At 42.7% G+C, this 18575-nt stretch overlaps 1 protein-coding gene across 1 annotated transcript; it reads left to right on the top strand.

Annotated features, from left to right (window-relative positions):
• Positions 1 to 908: 908 nt before the first annotated feature.
• sncaip (synuclein, alpha interacting protein) lies at positions 909 to 17886 on the top strand. The gene is made up of 12 exons (XM_070964955.1): positions 909 to 1091; positions 5130 to 5217; positions 5662 to 5734; positions 5974 to 6527; positions 7184 to 7352; positions 7433 to 7713; positions 7882 to 8061; positions 8608 to 8721; positions 9161 to 9286; positions 10133 to 10302; positions 10710 to 10799; positions 11629 to 17886. The coding sequence occupies exons 2-12, from the start codon at positions 5161 to 5163 to the stop codon at positions 12629 to 12631; spliced, it is 2817 nt and encodes a 938-aa protein (XP_070821056.1). The 5' UTR covers positions 909 to 1091; positions 5130 to 5160; the 3' UTR covers positions 12632 to 17886.
• Positions 17887 to 18575: the final 689 nt, after the last annotated feature.

The raw sequence follows: 18575 nt of genomic DNA, 5'->3' as shown, positions 1-18575 counted from the left end.
ACTCAGGGTTCTCCAAAGTGGCCTACAAGGTATTTTAACAGCAAGTAAGCGTTATTTTAATGTATGAAAACATTTTAAGAAATAAAAACACAAATTGTATTTTACTGGTGGTTAATTCTAATTTCACTTTCCATCATTTTCATTGTCCTGGACAGATGTTAACACCCTAAACGATAGAATAGTAGTTCATAATAAAGACATGAATGATAATTAAACATTAAGTAAAATGTTATAATTCCATCCGTACATTTATTTCACAATACGTGCATGTTATGTTGTGATATAAATCGTCTGTCGACCAGAGGTTTTATTGTAGTTTTTATTCTAAGGATAACGGAGCGATCTAACGGCTCCACTTCCTCCGTCTGAGCGGCTGCCCTCTTCAAAGATCGTCTATGGAAGCGATGAATCAGGAGAGGGGAAAAAGGGGAATCTTTCAGGCTGAGAGACAGTGGGCGTGACACAGAAGCTGCAGCTTCACCTTCCATAGGGGCTCGAATATCTATTATTTTATATATACAAGCAACAAAAATGATTCACTTTGAAAAATAAGAGAGTCACATGGGAAACACTGAACATTATTTATCGTGCATTTCCAATTTTGGCAAGTAGTAATCCGTTGCAGATCTCATCCCATCAGGTTCAGCAGTCATCCATTACTGACTCTTGAATGTCCATAGCCTGTAAGGTCTTGTCCTCATAAAAATAGAACTACTCAGGTTGCAAAATATTTGTCACTAGTGACATCAACAACAATAAAATACATCTTACAACGTATAAAAAATGTAATGTAGTATTAAAAACACAATCATACACACACAAAGCTTATTGACACTAAAAGTGGAAAAAAAATGTAGTTCCTTACTTCATCCGAACGAATATGGTACTCTGAAATGTGTTCAGAGTGCGCCATCGTCTCATTTGCTCCTCTCTGTGCTGCCCATATGTCAAAGTCTTTGTGCTTTTCAAGACAGCGAGGCGACAGAAGGAAAAAAACAGCTGGATCCAAGGATCGTTCCAGCTAGCGGCGCAGCTAGCTGTATCCTCTCCTGAAGCCAGCCGTTTCTCCTCGGCTGCCTGACTTCGATAAGGTACTGTATCGCCAAACTGTCCTTTAATCAGAAGAAACAGCTCTTAATCCCGAGCCGGGCTTGTTTTTACCTGAGCTTTCTGTTTTGACCTAATTTTCCAACTGCCTGGCTAGTCAGTTAGCTTCCACATTAGCATCTGTGGATGCTGATTAGCGTGCTAGCTTACCGTTAGCTAATTAGCCTCCTGCTGCTTCACGAGCAGGTATCAGCGGATTGAATCAGCTGTCAGTCAGAAGGAGAGAACAAACCATCTGAACTCACTCCACATTCATTGTTTTATTTGGAAAATAGAAATTACGTAGCTGTATTAGCCTCTGTCAGTTTGTTTGCTACTAATTCTTATCTACTAACTAGTAGACTACCAAGTATTCTTTTTAATTACAGAAAAAATAAGGAAGAATCACATCCATGTTGGTCTCAGATCTTACTCTATTTTATTTTCATCAGCCTTTCAGTATTTTTCATCCAGTGCTTCCTCGGGTTTTAACGTTCCTATGACATTGTTGTAATTAGAAGAGAAATTATTAGTAGATATTGAGCAAAGTAACAGGCTGAGACACTGACTTAGACACTGAGCTGTAATACTCATGATTTAAATGCACTTTAAGTTAAAACTGATGAGCTGGGAGCTGCTGCCTTCATTAATGAAGCATCCTGAGTACTTTGAACTTAGACAGCGGAACTTGTCATTTTAAAGCTTTTGTTTGAATAGAAAGTAAGAGCTCTGTGATGTAGTGGAAATCAGTATCACAATCACAAGAAGAATTTTTTTCTTATCATGATTTGTGTCATGAGCCATCCGATGAGGTGGAAAATCATCAAACTGATTGTTTAGTTCAAACGTGCAAAATAAAACCATCAAGGCATAATTTTGTTAAACATGTTTTACTTTGAAATATTCAATTGGGCGGCACAAATTGGAAAATGATGAAACACAATAATCATAATCGCATAAAGTGTGAGTCTTAGATTGATGTCAGTCAGCTTTTAGGGATCCACTGATGCATCCAGCTGACAGTGAAATAAGTGAGGAAACCCACAGCTCCCTGTGGCCAACACTAATGAGATTTAAAGTGGCCGCCATCCAGTCTGCAGGTCTTAATGCATGTAATCAGGTTTCCATGAAATCTGAATTACAGCCTGTAACTGGCCGATGGTGAAAGCGACACTGTAGATGGCTGATGGTAGAGAAAGTTCAGAGTATGGCTTAAAGTAAATGTTTTCAAGTTCATTTCAAAGATGTTTTTTGTTTGTTTATTTTGTCTGATACCAGTACTCATCACTCTTTTTGCCGAGCCTGAGTCCAGCGGTTATTTTCTGTCTCTGTCTAAAAGCAGGGCTGTCTCGATACCTGACTTGTTTGCTTCACGTTTGGCGTCTTGGTTTATTTCTCTGACAGCGATGTCTGAAATACAGAGCCTTTAACTTTGAAGACTGTTTAAACTAAACATCAGAACGGATTTTGTTTTAAAATCGTCAAATCGAACCACATTTTCTGAACTGTCTCGTTGTATCTGTTTACACAGATCGCTTTGGTTTTAATTTCCAGGTTTTGAGATATTTGTCTTTGAAATTTCTGTCTTCCCCCACAGTGCAATGGCAGGAGATGGAAAGTTTGTGCTCATCACATCTTTGAAAAATTACAAACAAATCCAACAGCAGCATCTCTTTCCAGAAATGCCTCCTGTTGCTCTGGATGATCCACAGTCTTCACTGTTTTTCACTAAAAAAATACTTCCTACCTATGAAATGTTGTTAGCTAACAAGTTATTCAACAGTCCACCCTGTCAGCTGGGTTTAGAGTTCAGACAGAGCTCAAACCTGGCAACCCCACAATGAGTTCAGGACTTGTGCTGTGCACAGTCACTAAAACCCAGCTGTTGTAGGTCAACAAATAGCTCCAATGCCAACAGCTGCTAAAACCACAAAAAAATCCCTATTACGTTTCTGTTTGCACTGCTGATACAGCATGTGAGTTCAGTGGGATTTTTCTTTTTTGATGGGGCTCGACCTGCAGTTTCCCCTGACCTCTGAGGGACACGTGAAGAAACATAAATCCACTTTCACTGTGAAGAAATGTAATCGAATCTCTGTCAGATTCCTCCTGAAATCTCCCATCCTCATTTCTTGACTTTTCTCCAAAACAACATTTCATCCTTCTTGATTGTTTTCACGTCTCGCTGCCTGGAAGGATTTGGGCTCGTCAGCTGTTCACATAAACAGAGAAAGCAGACGTCCTCCTTCTTTCCCGATTCAGTCTTATTTTTGATGTCGGGTTTCGGGCCTTAACTGTTGTTATCAAGGATGTTAGGCTCGACTCTTTCTCAAAGCTGCAATCAGAGGTTTTATTTTGACCAGTTTAGTTCTGCGGTCGCTCCCACACAGTCTGAAAACAACTCGACTCTTACATGAAAGCTCGTCAGTTTGGTGCTTTCTGAACATCCCGTGACAGTGAATGGAAGTTTGTTTATTTCAAAACATAAAGAAAACCTCTGAGGATGTATTTAATATACAGGGAGTGGTGGAAAAAAAACAGAAACACCTGCAGTACCGCCTGAAAAACAACCATTAACACCTCTGACCAAAGCCAAGCCATTGTCGCAGAATGGCTGTTTTCTTTTTAGTTTGAACACAATGATCCTTGATTGATCGCTGTAGGAAAATTTTAATAACACAAATACACACATACAGTAACAATATACAAATGTTTATGGCAAGCATGAGAAGAAAGATGTTTTGCTTTTGAGTGTGAACGGGGTTGTGACAGATCTCAGTCCAGTTTGTTCCAGAGAGCAGGACCAAAGTAACTAAAAGCACCCTCAGCACATCTGGATCTTATTGTAGGTACGCTACCTGATGACGTGAGCGGTCTGACTGTAGGCCGCAGTGGTTGCAGTTAAAGCAGGTCCTTGTGATCCTCTTAGGGCTGCCACTAACAATGATTTTCATCATCTGTTTAATCAGGGGATTATTTTTCAGAAAATAGTGAAAACAATCCAGCACAGTTTCCCAGAACCCAACGTGACGTGCTCAAATGTCTTGTTTTGTCAGACCAATAGTCCAGAACCTGAAGATATTCAGTTTCTAATTATATCAGAGAAATGGGGGAGAAAAGCAGCAAATCCTCACGTTGGAGATGTTTGGCATTTTTTCTTGATTAAGCAACTGAAACAACTATGATTAACAAAATTGTTGCAGATTAAATTAAATCTGTTGATTAAACACTTAATGTTTAATAGTAAACTTCTACTGACTGATGAAGGATTATTGAGGCTGCTAACAATCATTGGCAGTTTAAAATTTAAAACATATTTATTCTTGAACACGAACACATGACATGAATAATTTGATTATTAAAGATTGCAAACAGAGGCTCGGTCGTCTCGGGTGTTTGCTTGGTGTTATTTGACTCATTTGTTTCAGCGTTCAGTCCGTCAGCATGCTCGGCTCTCGCTCTTGTGTTGGTTCAGCTTGCATGCTGCGTCTTTAAGTCTTTGTGCGTGCTGCGAGTCACACTGCTCTCTGATTAGTCCTGATTATCCTGCTGTTTGTTGCCTTTGATCACAACAGCTCAGGCAGTTTGTGCACTTGACAGTTTGGGCTTTAAACCATTTTAAACCTCAGTGTTACCGACTGAACAGAAACGGATTTGATTTTCCTCAAACGTTTCACACACAGCCTTTGTTAGCTGTTAGGAGTGAAAATCCTCCTTTTTAAATGGAAGACAGATTTGTTATTTCCACAGCTTCCTCTTTATTCACTGAGCAGCAGTTCATCACCTTAGTTAGAAGCAGAAAGAAAACACTTTCGCCAGGACTGTTCTCCGTTTCCGGCAGCTAGTTCCTGTGTTTTATTCCTGCTGATCATATCACTGCAGCAGAAGTGTTTTTCTTTATTGTATTTATGGTTATGATGCTGCTACATAGAAAAGGCAGTTGTGGTTTTAGTGATTCAATGGTTACCAAAGTATTCCACAGCTTTGGCTACACAATGTGCATAATAATGTTAATGTACAATGTGTGTGCTATCTGTTTGTAGCTGGTTGGAAGGCTGATGATGTGGTGTGAAGATGGAGGCTCCTGAATACCTGGACCTGGATGAGATTGACTTCTCCGATGATTCAGTGGTCAGTATGATAGAAACAAGCTAACGGCTGCTTACTGCTACACAACTGCTGAGTACAGCTGCCGAACTGGTAACAAAAGTCTGTATCTGCCCAAAGCTTCATCCCGTGGATCTGTGTGGGAGTATCCTTATCTCACAACCATCCAAGACAACCTAAACCTAAGCATTACATAGAGCAATTGGAGTAGTATGCGTCCATTCTAACCTTCATGAAGGATATACAGAGCCTGCATTAGTCTGAGCTCACTGTATAATCTGGCCACTGTGTGACTGTTTAATTACACAGCTGGAAGCTACAGCTGCCTAACTGCTCCATGTACTGAGAGTAGCAGAACTGCTGCTGCAATTAACAAATATCTAAATATAACTGCTTTGCACAGCTGCTGCACTGCTGTGTGCAATTTTCTGACACGTCTCTCACTTGTCTTTGTTTCTCGTCCTGCAGTATTCTGTGACGTCCCTGAAGAGCATCCCAGAGTTGTCCAGGAGGAGTGATGGCCAGGCTGAGGAGAGACCAGGTGACTGTGTGTTGTAGAAGTACAGCTTAGTGACAGTTTAAACTCTCTTCTTCACTTAAACTGTGCAGCAGAGTCGCCTCTACCAAGTGTACTGTTTGTGAAAGTGTCTGAAAAGTAATACCAGACCTCAACAATCCAGAATTTCATGTCCTGCTCTACTTTTTATACGTGTTCGCTTCAACAAGTTCTGTTCACCACATATCTCAACTGATCTCTCCTCATGTCTTCTCCTCCTGCAGCTCCAGCCATCAACTGGAGTCGTGGCGTTTCCTCACACAGCAGCGGGGGAATCAAACCCACGGGGCTCGCTGAGGTCCACAGTAAGTTCCGGCCGGTGAAGAGGGTCTCCCCTCTCAAGCACCAACCGGAGACCACCGACTCTGACTCTGATGGTAAAGTCCAGGTCCAGGGGCTGGGAGAGCCGGGGGAGGGCAGTAAGGATGACCCCAGCTCAGACAAACCCACGCAGGCCTCCACCTCCTCTGACGGGCAGGGAGGGAAGGCGAAGGACCTGGGCGGCAGTGTTGGTGTCGTTGGAGGGAACAACCCTCAGGCACTGTTTGGCGAGCTGGAGCACTACGATCTGGACATGGACGAAATCCTGGACGTGCCTTATATCAAGTCCAGTCAGCAGATGTCCACGCTGCCTCGCGTCCCCCATGACAAGCGCTCGGTGACGGGGAGCAACCTGGGCGGAGGCACGTTGGAGAGGAGTCGGGGAGGAGGCCTGAAGAGCTCCGCTTTACCTCACAATGAGCCTCTGAGCCTGGGCAGCAGCAGCTCACAGACTCCGGTACACACTGATCAAGTTAAAAAAAAAATTCTTTAGGTTATTTATTCATGAATCCATGTACAGTCCACAGAGCCCTCGAGGGAGACTTAGGATGAAATGATGTGGAAATCATTATATATGGATTGTTAGACTAAGCACACAGTTGAAACTGCAAAGCTTTATGTCTGCAAATTTGTCTGCAGCATATTGGAAAATATGGTTAAATATTTAATATGTTTATAAATTTTTGCAGTCGTTTGTTCCTTGTTCCTTTTCATTGTAAATCCTGCTCTTTAGGCTTTAGATTTTCCAGTTCCAGACATCTAGTATGGGTCCCCGTTTTGTTTATCTCGTGCTCACGCGCAATGACGCACATGCAGGCATGCTCACACAGGTGATGTGATACAGACCTACTAATGGTGTCACATTACAGCTATGCACCAGGAAAGGTGGGCAAGGTACTGCAGACTAGTAAGCACGGATGTAAACAGTGCGAGGAAATTCAGATGGCACCTTTAACATTTATCCACTAAACATGTTCCCAGTATTCCTTTGGGGCTTCTGTTTCAACACTGAATGTGTGAACGTGAGCTATATTAATGAAAAACTTCATCGAGTGGAACGCTGTCAGGTTGGTTAGAAAAGTCACCCTGTTGTAATTCATGTCTTTCCTGCAGTATTGTGTCCTTTCTCCGGTGAAGTGGTCAGATCTGAGGAAGTCCAAGTCCATGGATCCAGACCTCCACCACCTCCACCGCTCCCCAGCTGGAGGAGGCTACCAGTCAGAGCTGCTCTCCTCTGGACTCCTCAGCTGCTCCTCTTCCCTCTCTTCTTTCTCTGATGCAGGTACTCTCAGCTTTTCCTCATGTCTCTTTCACTCTTTCTTGAAGGATTGAAACACAGTCATAACATTGTGTGACTTCCAGACAAGCTGCTGTCTGCGCGGGTCTACCCAGACTCCCAGACCCAGAGGGCGGGCGTGGAGCCGGCAGGGGGCCCGGGGCTGATGTTCTCCCTGCCAGGCTGCAGCGTGAGCAGGCAGGACGCCTCCAAAGCCTGGCCTCCTGGACCAGGAGGAGGAGGTGGGGGCAGCAGTGTGCCGAGGGGTTTTGGAGGGGGTGGAGGAGCAGGAGGGGAGGTGGATGAGGAGACGAAGAAAAACCAGAACATCATCAACATCGTCAGAGAGGGGCAGATCTCTTTGCTGGTAAGTGGGAGACTCTCTGACCAGTGGAGGAGGAGGAGGTGGGCAATGTAACATTTGATAATCATAACTGATGTTTTATCAACCTATCCCTTCTCAACCTCTTCTTGCTCCTCCTTTTACTCCTTCTCCACCTCTTCTCTCCCTCCTCGGTGTCTCCTCCTCCTGCAGCCTCACCTGGCAGCAGATAACCTGGAGCTGATCAGAGACGAGGATGGTAACAACCTGCTGCACATCTCGGCCTCTCAGGGTCACGCTGACTGTCTGCAGCATCTCACCTCCCTGATGGGAGAGGACGGCCTCAACGAGCGGAACAACCAGCAGCTCACGCCTGCTGGTCTGGGAGTCAAGGTCAGTGTGCGTGTGTTTACTTTGAGATGTAGTGTTGGGCAGACATATTAACTGTTTACTTATTCCACAGCAGATATGAAATGCTATCCATTACAACAGCTCTGCCCTGAGTGGTGTAGTTGGTGAGAGAAAAGAGGACCATCTGTAAGCTAACAAGGACAAGCAGACATTTGATTGGCTGTTGGCAGCTGGTCAGTGAGGTCATAAATAATTAAGATTGGAGGTTTTTGATAAAATGATGTAAACTTTTACATCAGCTCCAGCCGCAGCAGGATGTTCAAAATGAGTTCCAGGAATGAAGCTGAGGAAAGTGACCAGTGTAAATACTCTGCAGCTCCTGTTTTGTCTGCCATGCAGTGGAAACCAGGCTCTTGATTGGCTGCCAGAAAGGAAGTGTGTTATCTAGAGACAAGCTGGGCATCTTAGTCCTGATTGGCTCTTATCAAGCCTCTTGTTTACTTACTCAGATTAATGGGGTAACGGATTTCAAACCACCTGGTCCTAACTGAAACATGTTTACTGTGTATGTGTGTGTGTTTGTTGCAGAATGGTCATCTGGAGTGTGTGAGGTGGATGGTGAGTGAGACAGAGGCCATCGCAGAGCTGAGCTGCACCAGAGAACATCCCAGTCTGATCCACTACGCTGCCCGCTATGGACAGGTAACATACGAGACACACACTGATTGAGTGAGAAGTTCAAACAGGTGTGTTGAGTCTGTAAACTACTCTGTGTATGTTGGCAGTTCCCCAATAAAGAGTGACAGGTAGCCACCACACAGCAGCTGTCTTCCATTATATTATGGAACAACACCCCCCCCCCACCCCCACCCATTTCTGTCTGTCTGGCAACAACTGGCAACAGTAGGCTGGCCATACCAACCACTACTGAACTGAACTAAAGGTGTGAAAGCACCCTGAGAAGTCTTAAAAAGCCACCAGACAGAGGATTAAAGCCTTTTAATATTAGTGATAACGAAGCACAACCTTTACACTGTGTTTACTTATTCCTGTCAGTTTATCAATTTAGCAGCAACTTAATTGTGTTTCAGGTCAAGGCAGGTTTACTTTACTTTTTACTGACTCCTGTCTGTCTCTGCAGGAGAAGGTCTTGTTGTGGTTGCTTCAGTTCATGCAAGAACAGGCGATCTCTCTGGACGAAGTCGACCAGAATGGAAACACCGCTGTCCACGTAGCAGCTCAGTACGGACACCTGACCTGTATACAGGTGTGTGCTAACAGCTGTTTTCTCTCAGCCAGCTGTGGTTGGTTTCATTAGGACTCTTCAGCACCCAGCACTTACTGATTACACCTTACATGTAGTTTTGCAGAGGAGCAGAGGCTGAAAATGAAACACATTGATTGATTTTGAGTAGCGAATGATTAAAAGTGTTCAAAAAAGTGAAGAACAAAAGTTGCTTTTAGAAATCTGTTCTCAGCTTCTAATGATTGATGTTTGCCTTCTATCACTTGACCTTCTATCACACATGGTGCAGAGGAAACGATGATTTAAAGCCTCCAATAATTTAACAATGTCAAAGTCAACATTAAATCCCAAATTTTAGTATTTTCCAGGCTAGTGCGATAACCCACACATCCTGTTTCAGTTGTTCTGCTCCAATTAATCATGATGAAACAACGATTTGTAATAAAATGTGTTTTACAGTCTGAAGCTTATTTTCCTACAGTGGAGGCTGAGTGTTTTTTTTTTTTCCTGGTGGCCCACCCTGCTGAAGGAGAGGCGGATGTTATCAGTCTTGTCTGCTTCCTGTTGGCTAGCCAGGCCGACAGTCAAAATACTGGTTCAGTTAAAGGCAGAATGAGGAGGGTTTTCCTAAAAAACATATGGACTCACACAAAATGAATCCCTGTCAGTCATCACTTCTGGCCCATTAGAGGGGTGTGACAGTGTCTGTATCTCTGCCTGCAGTTCCTTATTTTCTTCTCTTTTTTTTTTGCTATGTTCAAGATGTTTCTGGGTGTCAGCCTTTGGGCAGTGGGTGTGTAGCCCCCAGCCAATAAAGATTACGTAAAAAGGTAGTGAGCAGGTGCCAAACTCTGTGTCTGTTTCCAGACTCTGGTGGAGTATGGCTCTAATGTGACGGTCCAGAACCAGCAGGGGGAGCGGCCTTCCCAGAGTGCCGAGCGGCAGGGACACACCACCTGTGCTCGATACCTGGTCGTCGTGGAAACCTGCATGTCTTTGGCTTCACAGGTTGTTAAACTCACCAAACAGCTCAATGAGTAAGTTCCAGTGTTTTTACTTTAAATGGAAGCGTTGGATAGTTTTTTTTCCTGTAGTTTCTCAGTTTTCAATTCACACAGTTCCTAACAATTTATATACAATTTATAAAGAATAAATAGAAATTTAGCTACATGTCTGTCCTGCTGTCTTTGAATGGCCTCAGTATAAGTGAAGGAGAAGGTTTTCATACAGTGTGAAACAGGTGCTGGCCATGAAGTTTCCATACAAAGGCAAAGACAATTTCAAAATCAGCTGAACTGGTCGTAGTGCTGGCTTTTATAGCTGAGATCAAGCTCATCCAACAATCCAATGGCTACAGCCACATGCTGTTTACGCTGGACGTGACTCAGCTGCATACAGGCCGAGGTGTGTCAGTGTTAATCATGTCGTGTCATTTGTCATGCAGGCAGGCAGCAGAGAGGATGACTCTTCACAAACAGCTGCAGAGACTAATGGACCCCAACAAGGCAGAGGGCACACCGTCCAGATCACCAAGGTAACACACACATGCTGTATCCTGCAGGACCCTCGTTTTACACACTCAGTAACTCATTCTCCATGGCGGTATTTTACAGCCACAATTTTGGTTTCCATGAGTTTTGAGTTGTGTTATTTTATAATAACATGAATATTATATAGGTATTTTATTTCTGTACAACAATAAGTTTCTTCTCATCCATTGTGGCTACAAGACCACAGAATAAGAGAAGTTTATCACCTGACAAAGAGAAGTCAAGGTTTTAAGGCCAAGATGTACAGGTCATGGGAGAGTGACAGTGCCGGAAAACAGAGCAGTAGTGATCAGAGCATTTACAGCAGCTTACAGGAGGGCAGCACAAAAGAAAAGAGCAACACTCCACTCCAACCACCAGCTGTCAGGATTTTTGGAGCTTGAATCAGGTGGAAAACATGCAGGCCAAGAAGTACGGTGGGAATTCAGGTCAACTCTTCATCATTCATTACAATTATTGCAGTTTTTTTACTGTAGATAATGCTGTTTCAGAGCTGAAATGAGTTTACTTATATCACCAATGTAGTAGTGTTAGTAACAGGTGCAGCTGTAGGAAGAGTTGCAGTAGTTGCATAAAAAGCAGTAGTGGTAGCACCAGTAGTGGTTAAAGTAATTATGGCAGAAAAGCAAGTACTACCATATGTTATAGTAGTATTAGTATACAGTATTAGTCATAGACATAGCAGTAGTGAGGGCGTTGGTCTCAGTTGCAATAGCAGTAACAAGTTGTAGTAATGATTAAAGACACTGATAATATACACACTAAAAAATACAAAAGTAAATTCTAGTTTCTGTCTCCCTTTCTGGACTCCAGCTCCCATCAGCCCTCGGTGGAGGCGTGGCCAGAGATGATGTTGACAGCGGAGGGCACTCCGGGTGACGGTCAGTGGTTGGTTCGTCAGGGAGGGGTGGGTCCAGACTCTGTTCTGCGGCAGCTGCTGGGGAAGGACATGTCGGACACACTGTGTCACAGGGACAGGCTGCCTCCAGCAGGTAGCCTGAGCAGAGAGGGTCCCTGTGGCCCCGGGGCCCCAGGGGCCCGCAGAACAGGGTTGGTGGAGAGGAGAGAGCTCAAACTAGCGAGATTGAAGCAGATCATGCAGCGCTCTCTGAGTGAATCAGATTCAGATGGTTATCCACCAGAGGAAGGTAAAAATCAAGGAGCCTCTGCCTCAAACACGCTGCGACCTGATAGGCCGTCCCACCTGCCAATCGCAGAGGAGGAGCCAGTGTCAAACCACCTTAACCTGATGATGAGGAAGCATCTGCCATCCTCCTCTTCAACAGCTGAGAAGAAGCTGGCGTTTTCTCTCAGCGGGTCAAAGTCAGTGGACAGCATCGGTTATAATCCGTCCCCCACCTCCAGCGACCCTGAGGCCGCAGATGGTAAAACAGCAGACGCCTCCATTGAATCCCACGACACCGTTAACGGCCAGAAAGTTGCCACCAGCCCCAAGAGTGCCCTGAAGTCGCCTTCGTCTCGCAGGAAGACGTCCCAGAACCTCAAACTGAGGGTCACCTTTGACGAGCAGGTCCACAAGAGCTCCAGTCAGGAAGCAGAGCAGACCAAAGGGCATCACACGAAGGAGAGGACTCCAACAGGTAGCTCTGAAAGCAAGCGGCCGTTCGGAGCGTTCCGCTCCATCATGGAGACACTGAGCGGAAACACAAACCACAACAACAACAACAACAGTGGTGGTCAGTCAGGCTCGGCTGTTAAACTGTCCACCTGTCAGAACTCACCTGGCAGGAAGTCAGAGAGTAAAGGCAGCCCAGGAGGAGGAGCCAGGGGCAAGAGCAAAAGCAGCAATGTTTAACCAGCTAGTGCCTACTGAAGGACGGCGAGCACATAATGAACAGACCACAGACCACAGTGAACATGACAAATTTAGAGAGATTCCATTGACTGACACATTTTGTGTCAAAGATTGTGTCCCTTCGTCTCAGCCTGTCTCCAAACTGAACACACATACACATCATGTGACATCAGCAGAACTCTGAGCGAGGATTAACATCCAGAAATTCACTTAGAAATTACATTAAAAACACCTAAAATGTCAACAAATGTAGGCTAAAAACAGTCTTTAGGTGTATCCCACAGGTAAATCACTGGCCCAATCTCAGTGTCCCCTGTAGGGTTCCAGTCCTGCTTCTGCTTGATTCTGGTTCTTATCAGTTCCCAATATCAATTCCAGTATGTTAAAGAAAAAGGCTAAATATTTCTTACACTTAGTGTATTTTATCTGTTCGATCAATAACTCTTTCTTATTTTTGTGACTCATGCTTAAACTGAACAGAACAACTAAGTCCCCTTAACTTAAATAGATAAAGTAACTCTTATAAAACATCCATGGGCAAATTACACAGTATCAGCTGCCTTTGCAATAATAAAGGGTGAACGCATTTAGCAGAACTGAAATCCAATGTTTTTTATGGGTGTCTGATTCTTGGCATTTTTGATTCGGTGCTATTTTGGAACCAAATTTGATTTCCCTACTCTGCCTCTACGGCTTTAAGCCCTGGTGGGTCGTTCCCTCAGGCAGTGTCTGCAGAAATGCAGACTTAAGAAAGTGTGCATGAAGGCCTCCAATGTCTCTGGAGAGAGCCCTCGTGCACTTGACGGTTTGACAGTGGGACAGCTCTTTAGCCCTCGTGGACTTACCTGTAATGAGCCTCAAAGCCTGTGAATCAGTGTGTGGACATTGGGATTGGGCCACTGACTTAATGGCAGCATTATACTTCCTGTTTACATAACCCAAAGTATCATGGGAGCTGTAATGCCAAAATTCAGGACATATTCGTCTGAAAAACATAAAAATAAAACAACAATGAAACATCCCTGACATTATCCATATGTTTATGTTTTTGTCAGTCCATTGTTTGACTGAGCTGAGGCACACAATGTCCCAGTAATGTTTGTTCTATCCCTGGAACAGCATTCCTCTCCTCTGTTGTTCCTGTACACATATTTAGTGTGTTTCAAAATCCTGTGAGCATACAGCAAAAATGACAGTATTAAAGAATAATCATCAAATAATTGAAAGTCTTTTTCATAAATACTGTCCGACATCATATGTAGTATGATGAGTTCATGCTCGATGATGACATGAATAAATGGGTTCACTTGACCTGCAAATGCCTGTGATGCACCTGTAAATAAAGGGAGTGACAACCAACAAACCAAAACAGGGGTTTGAAAGGTTAACAAGTTAACAACAGCTAACAACAACTCAATTAGATGTTTGATTTAAGGTATAGTCATATTGACATCCGTTGTTTGTTCATTTGGTCCAAACCACAGTGGTGGAAAAGCCCACTTGGCTTAATTTCTGTGTTTGCTTTGGATGCAGTGTCATCAGCTGATCACAAGTGGACCAGGTCCTGTAAACACACAGTTTATTGGATTGGATTGGTAAGAGTCGACATGTGTCCTCTGTCACCCATAACCCCTAGTTCACATTACCCTGACATCAGTTATCCAGTGAGTGGTTTCATTTCAGTGATAACCAGCAGTATTTTATCACACTTCTCTTAATTATACTGACGTTTTTATACTTGCGAATATGAAGTTTCTCATGTTCTTTGCCTCAAATGTTTGACTTTTGATGGTTTTTATACAGTAAAGGACTGGAAGACAGGTTCTGTTACTGTCTGTTAAAATGTATTTGATGCCATCATTCAGAGACGGGAACCCCTACCTGTGTGTAATGAACCTGAAGCAGTTGTTTTTACAGACACACTGAAGGACGTTTGTGTTGTAATTGGCATCTTGCAGAGACCTCGCATCTCCATAGTACAACTTCTCATGTATTTTTAGTGCTGTCACATTTAGTTTGACTTTGCATCAGACTACAGAACCTTCCCAGAGTTCACTGGCCTGCTAAAACAAACCAAAACAACGAGTGTCAAGACCGAATCTTTGAAAATGGAGATTAAAGTTTTCTGTTTCTCTGCCACTCTGTTACTGTACTCTGAACTCCACTAAAGATGATTATTGGTATTTATGTTTATGCACACAATTATATGATTTGAAATTTGAAAACTGTGGTTATAATCATGCACTTGGTTAACGTGCACCAGCACAACAGTTTTAAAACCACTGTATATATATATAGTAGTATTTAATTTGTTTTCATCATATTCCACACATTTGTTTGTTTGTTTGTTTGTTTTTTTCATTTCCATGGTTATTATCTATGCAGTATTTTTTGGCATGAAGTAGAGTTTAGTTGAGTGATATGTTTGAGACGGGGAGGTTTAAGGATGCACCTTCTACAGCGGCTGACAAACAGTCCAATCATATGAACTTTAAGAGAAGGAGAGATTTTACACAGCTTTCAGGAGATGGTGAACGTTGGCAAACTGTCTCAAAGCTTGAACCTAGAAGACTGAGGCTGTTATCTGATGCTCTGATCCAATGTTTATTTCAGTGTGGTAATATATGGCAGTCAGAATTGGTGTATCCAATGAAATGCAGCAAAAACAACAAACAAAAACAAGGTTTTTATGGCCGTATGACGGTTCTCAGCTCTTTTCTGGACCTTCAATGGTGAATACAGACTTTAAAGCCTCACTAGCAGCCCCTAGTGGCTGCAGTGCTCATTACACCTCCAAGTGTACCAGAGTCAGACAGAACAAACATGTTAGAATGAAGTGTTTGTTTGTTTGTTTGTTTGTTTGTTTGTTTGTTTGTTTGTTTGTTTGTTTGTTTGTTTGTTTTACAGTATTGGGAATAAAACTGTAATGTTCATTGTCTTTCATATTGTGTTTCAGGTCTGTGATCAGTTCTTACCTCTGGTCATGTTTAACCTAGCTTAGCCTCGCCGCTAATGAAGCGAAACTCCTTTTGCTTGCCATTTCAGTTGTATTGTGTCAGCAATGTGAAAACACTCCTAACAGAAACACAGATTACAGCCTCGGCTCTCTGCTTTGTAGCTTTGGGAGAAACTGGATCACATCTGTTGTGTTTTGGATGCATGTTTACGCTCATACAAATACTGTGTTTGGGTCTGATGCAGCAGATCTTTTTCTGATGCAGACTGCTCACTGTAGGACATCCGTTGAGTTTTTCTGTCACGTTTCTGTATGTTTTTATATCTGTGGTTTGGATCAGTGAGATTCTGCTGTGCAGTTCACTCGTCTGGTTTACAAAGACCTTTGTTGTTGTTGCCATTTTTAGGTTTACACTCTCTTTGGCTGTTGTGGTTCTTGAGTCTGCAGGTGATGATGATGGATGTTTTTGGGGCAGTACAGACTGGATCCAGGATCTGTGCATCCTCCTGCTGATTCTGACTTGTCAAAGGAATAGTCTATCGTTCTAATGTTTTTGGCGTCCAGTACAGATTTGATGCACACACTGATGTTGGTGATGAGGTCTGGCTCACAAGCGGTGTTCCAGTTCATCCCAAAGGTGTTGGATAGGGTTGAACTCATAGCTTTGTGTAGACCAGCTGAGCTTGTTCTGATATTATTGGAGTCATTCGTTATTGTTGTGGCTTCAGAAGTCTTGACTCAGATTGGGCTGTGAGAAATAAAACAGTTGATAAAACTTTCAGAAAAGACCATTAAGGTCTTCCCAGCCCTCTCTCTGTTTTCTATTCTCCTGGCTTTTCAGTCAAAGTAGAATTGCCTTTTTCTTTTTTGTCAGCATCCTTGGAGACATGACTGTCTTGATCCCATAAAACTGTATTGGAATTGCCAATGTACACAACCAGTTCTATGTTTACACTGAGTGTGAGCAGCTGTGTTGTAACTGATCAATCCACTGAGTGTGATCATAGGAGGTGCATGTGTAAAAGGACAGAAAGTAGTTTACTGATATGTCCACATTCTTTTGGCCGTATAGTGAAGCTGAACTGGATGCACAGAGACGAAACTGATATCTGTCCTCTTTCCTCAGAGTAGGTTTAATCCAAGCAAGTGTTCCCAAAATGTCGAACTGTTCCTTTTAACTACACAAACTTTTGAGCTGAGTGGAAAGAAAAGGTGGTTGTGGTTGTTTTGTCTTCCATCTTTACTTCATACCCAGCTTATGTAAGAGATTGGTACCAACTGGCTCCAACCCAACTTCCAGTGATTTCAGTGGAGTCTCTGCCGTTTGGGTTGGAGCCAGTTGGCCTTGACCAAATCTGGAAAATGTGTAGTTATTTCACTCTGTAGGAGCAGCAAACAAGTAAACAAAGGCCACATTTAGCCTTAGCCCAGCCTGAGCTAGAACGTTTGGTAACACTTCATTTTATAGAACTGTAATCTTTCTCTTAATTTTCCTTCCTTGGACGTTTCCCAGAAATAACCATGTCATTTGTTGCTAATTATAGAGGAAATACAGACTATGCTCAGTCATAAGTTCTCAGTTAATTGCTGGTGTAACCCGACTTTAATCAGTGCATGGCAGGTCAGCTGAACAAACAACAATGTCAAACTTGTCATCATGCAGGCAAATAATTGAACGTATTTAAAGAATACATTTTTCAATAATTAATTGATATGAATAAATATTTAATTGGTTTTAAATGGAGCTTTTCCTCTGGAAACCAACACAACTAGATAACAGGATAACAGAACGCTCTATATTTTCCTTAGAAATAATGAGTTGATTAGTTCTTTTCAAGAGACACCGTTAAGAGGGAACTACAGACTTGTAAAATGAAGTTACCAAAAGTTTTTAGGAGGTTACCAAGAAGGTTTCCAGTCTCTATTGCCTCAAAATATTGCTGGCTGCCAAAACAATCAGTGTTGTGTGTGTGGGTTTGCTTTTGAAATGCAGTTTATTTTATTTGGAGTGTCTTCATCGTAGCTCCTCCCTCAGGACGAGGGGAAGGAGCTCGGCGTCGTTAGTGTTTGACCTGTTTGTTGTCTTTTTAATGAACTCTTCAGATGGACAGTGTTGCTGCATCAACTGCGATGTTTACTCTCAATGCAAAAAAAGATGAAGATGCAATATCAGTGAATGTTGGAGATGTCTGATCAGATTTTTTTTTTTACTAACCAGCGTGTACAGAGACAGATGGCGGCTCTACTGTCCTTCTGTTATTGAAGCTGTTGTGAAGACAAACTGAAATAAAATGTTTCCTTGAGCAAATAAATGTTACTGTTTTTTTTTTTTAACAGAAGATGTTGATGTTCAGATTAATCAGGGTCAGTCTGTTGATGGGTCAAACTTTTTTTATTTGTTGTCTGCTAAATAATCATCACATCATGATTGTTTCTATAGCTTTTGAATTCTTTCAGTCAGCTTTTAACTGAAGAGTAACTTGCTGTGTATTACATCTGAGCTGACAGTCCGAGTGCTTTCAGTTAATGGAGAGGTGAGCTGCTAAAGCTAAATGCCAGTTTTCACTTTGCTCATAAAAAACATGATTGGAAATTCTGAAAATTCAGAAAAAAGAACTCAAAGTATTGCAAAACGTTTTTAGGCTTCACTGAGGTGGAAGAGTTAGGTCGAAGCAAAATGTGAGTGCCAAGCGCAACAGAAACAGACCCCTGGCATACATTAAGCATGTGATTTAAGTATCCACTGAAGAGACGAAAACATCGAAGCTGTAGCTGGGATTCCATCCAAATGTGTCACAGATTTTAACCAAATTTTGAGAAAAGAAAATGTGAACGAATGCTTGTTTCCATTGATTATCAGGAGTAAGTTCATTGAGATAAGCAGTAGGTGCTGCCACTTCTTTAGTCTAGCAACATTGCAGAAGAAGAAGGTGCAATAACGTGTGCAGCTGCACATTTCTTTGCTGATTTTCTGAAAATTTGAGCCAC

The sequence above is a fragment of the Chaetodon trifascialis genome, chromosome 6, assembly GCF_039877785.1.
Source record: "Chaetodon trifascialis isolate fChaTrf1 chromosome 6, fChaTrf1.hap1, whole genome shotgun sequence".
Classification (NCBI taxonomy): Eukaryota; Metazoa; Chordata; class Actinopteri; order Chaetodontiformes; family Chaetodontidae; genus Chaetodon; species Chaetodon trifascialis.
Note: the sequence above shows the minus strand (reverse complement) of the source record. Positions and strands in the feature narration are given on the sequence as shown.

Coding starts and splice junctions, on each gene's coding strand:
- sncaip (XM_070964955.1), top strand. CDS start 5,161: ATGGAGGCTCCTGAATACCTGGACCTGGATGAGATTGACTTCTCCGAT. Junction 5,735..5,973: donor CCAGGCTGAGGAGAGACCAG/GTGACTGTGTGT, acceptor CTCCTCCTGCAG/CTCCAGCCATCAACTGGAGT. Junction 7,353..7,432: donor CTCTTCTTTCTCTGATGCAG/GTACTCTCAGCT, acceptor TGTGACTTCCAG/ACAAGCTGCTGTCTGCGCGG.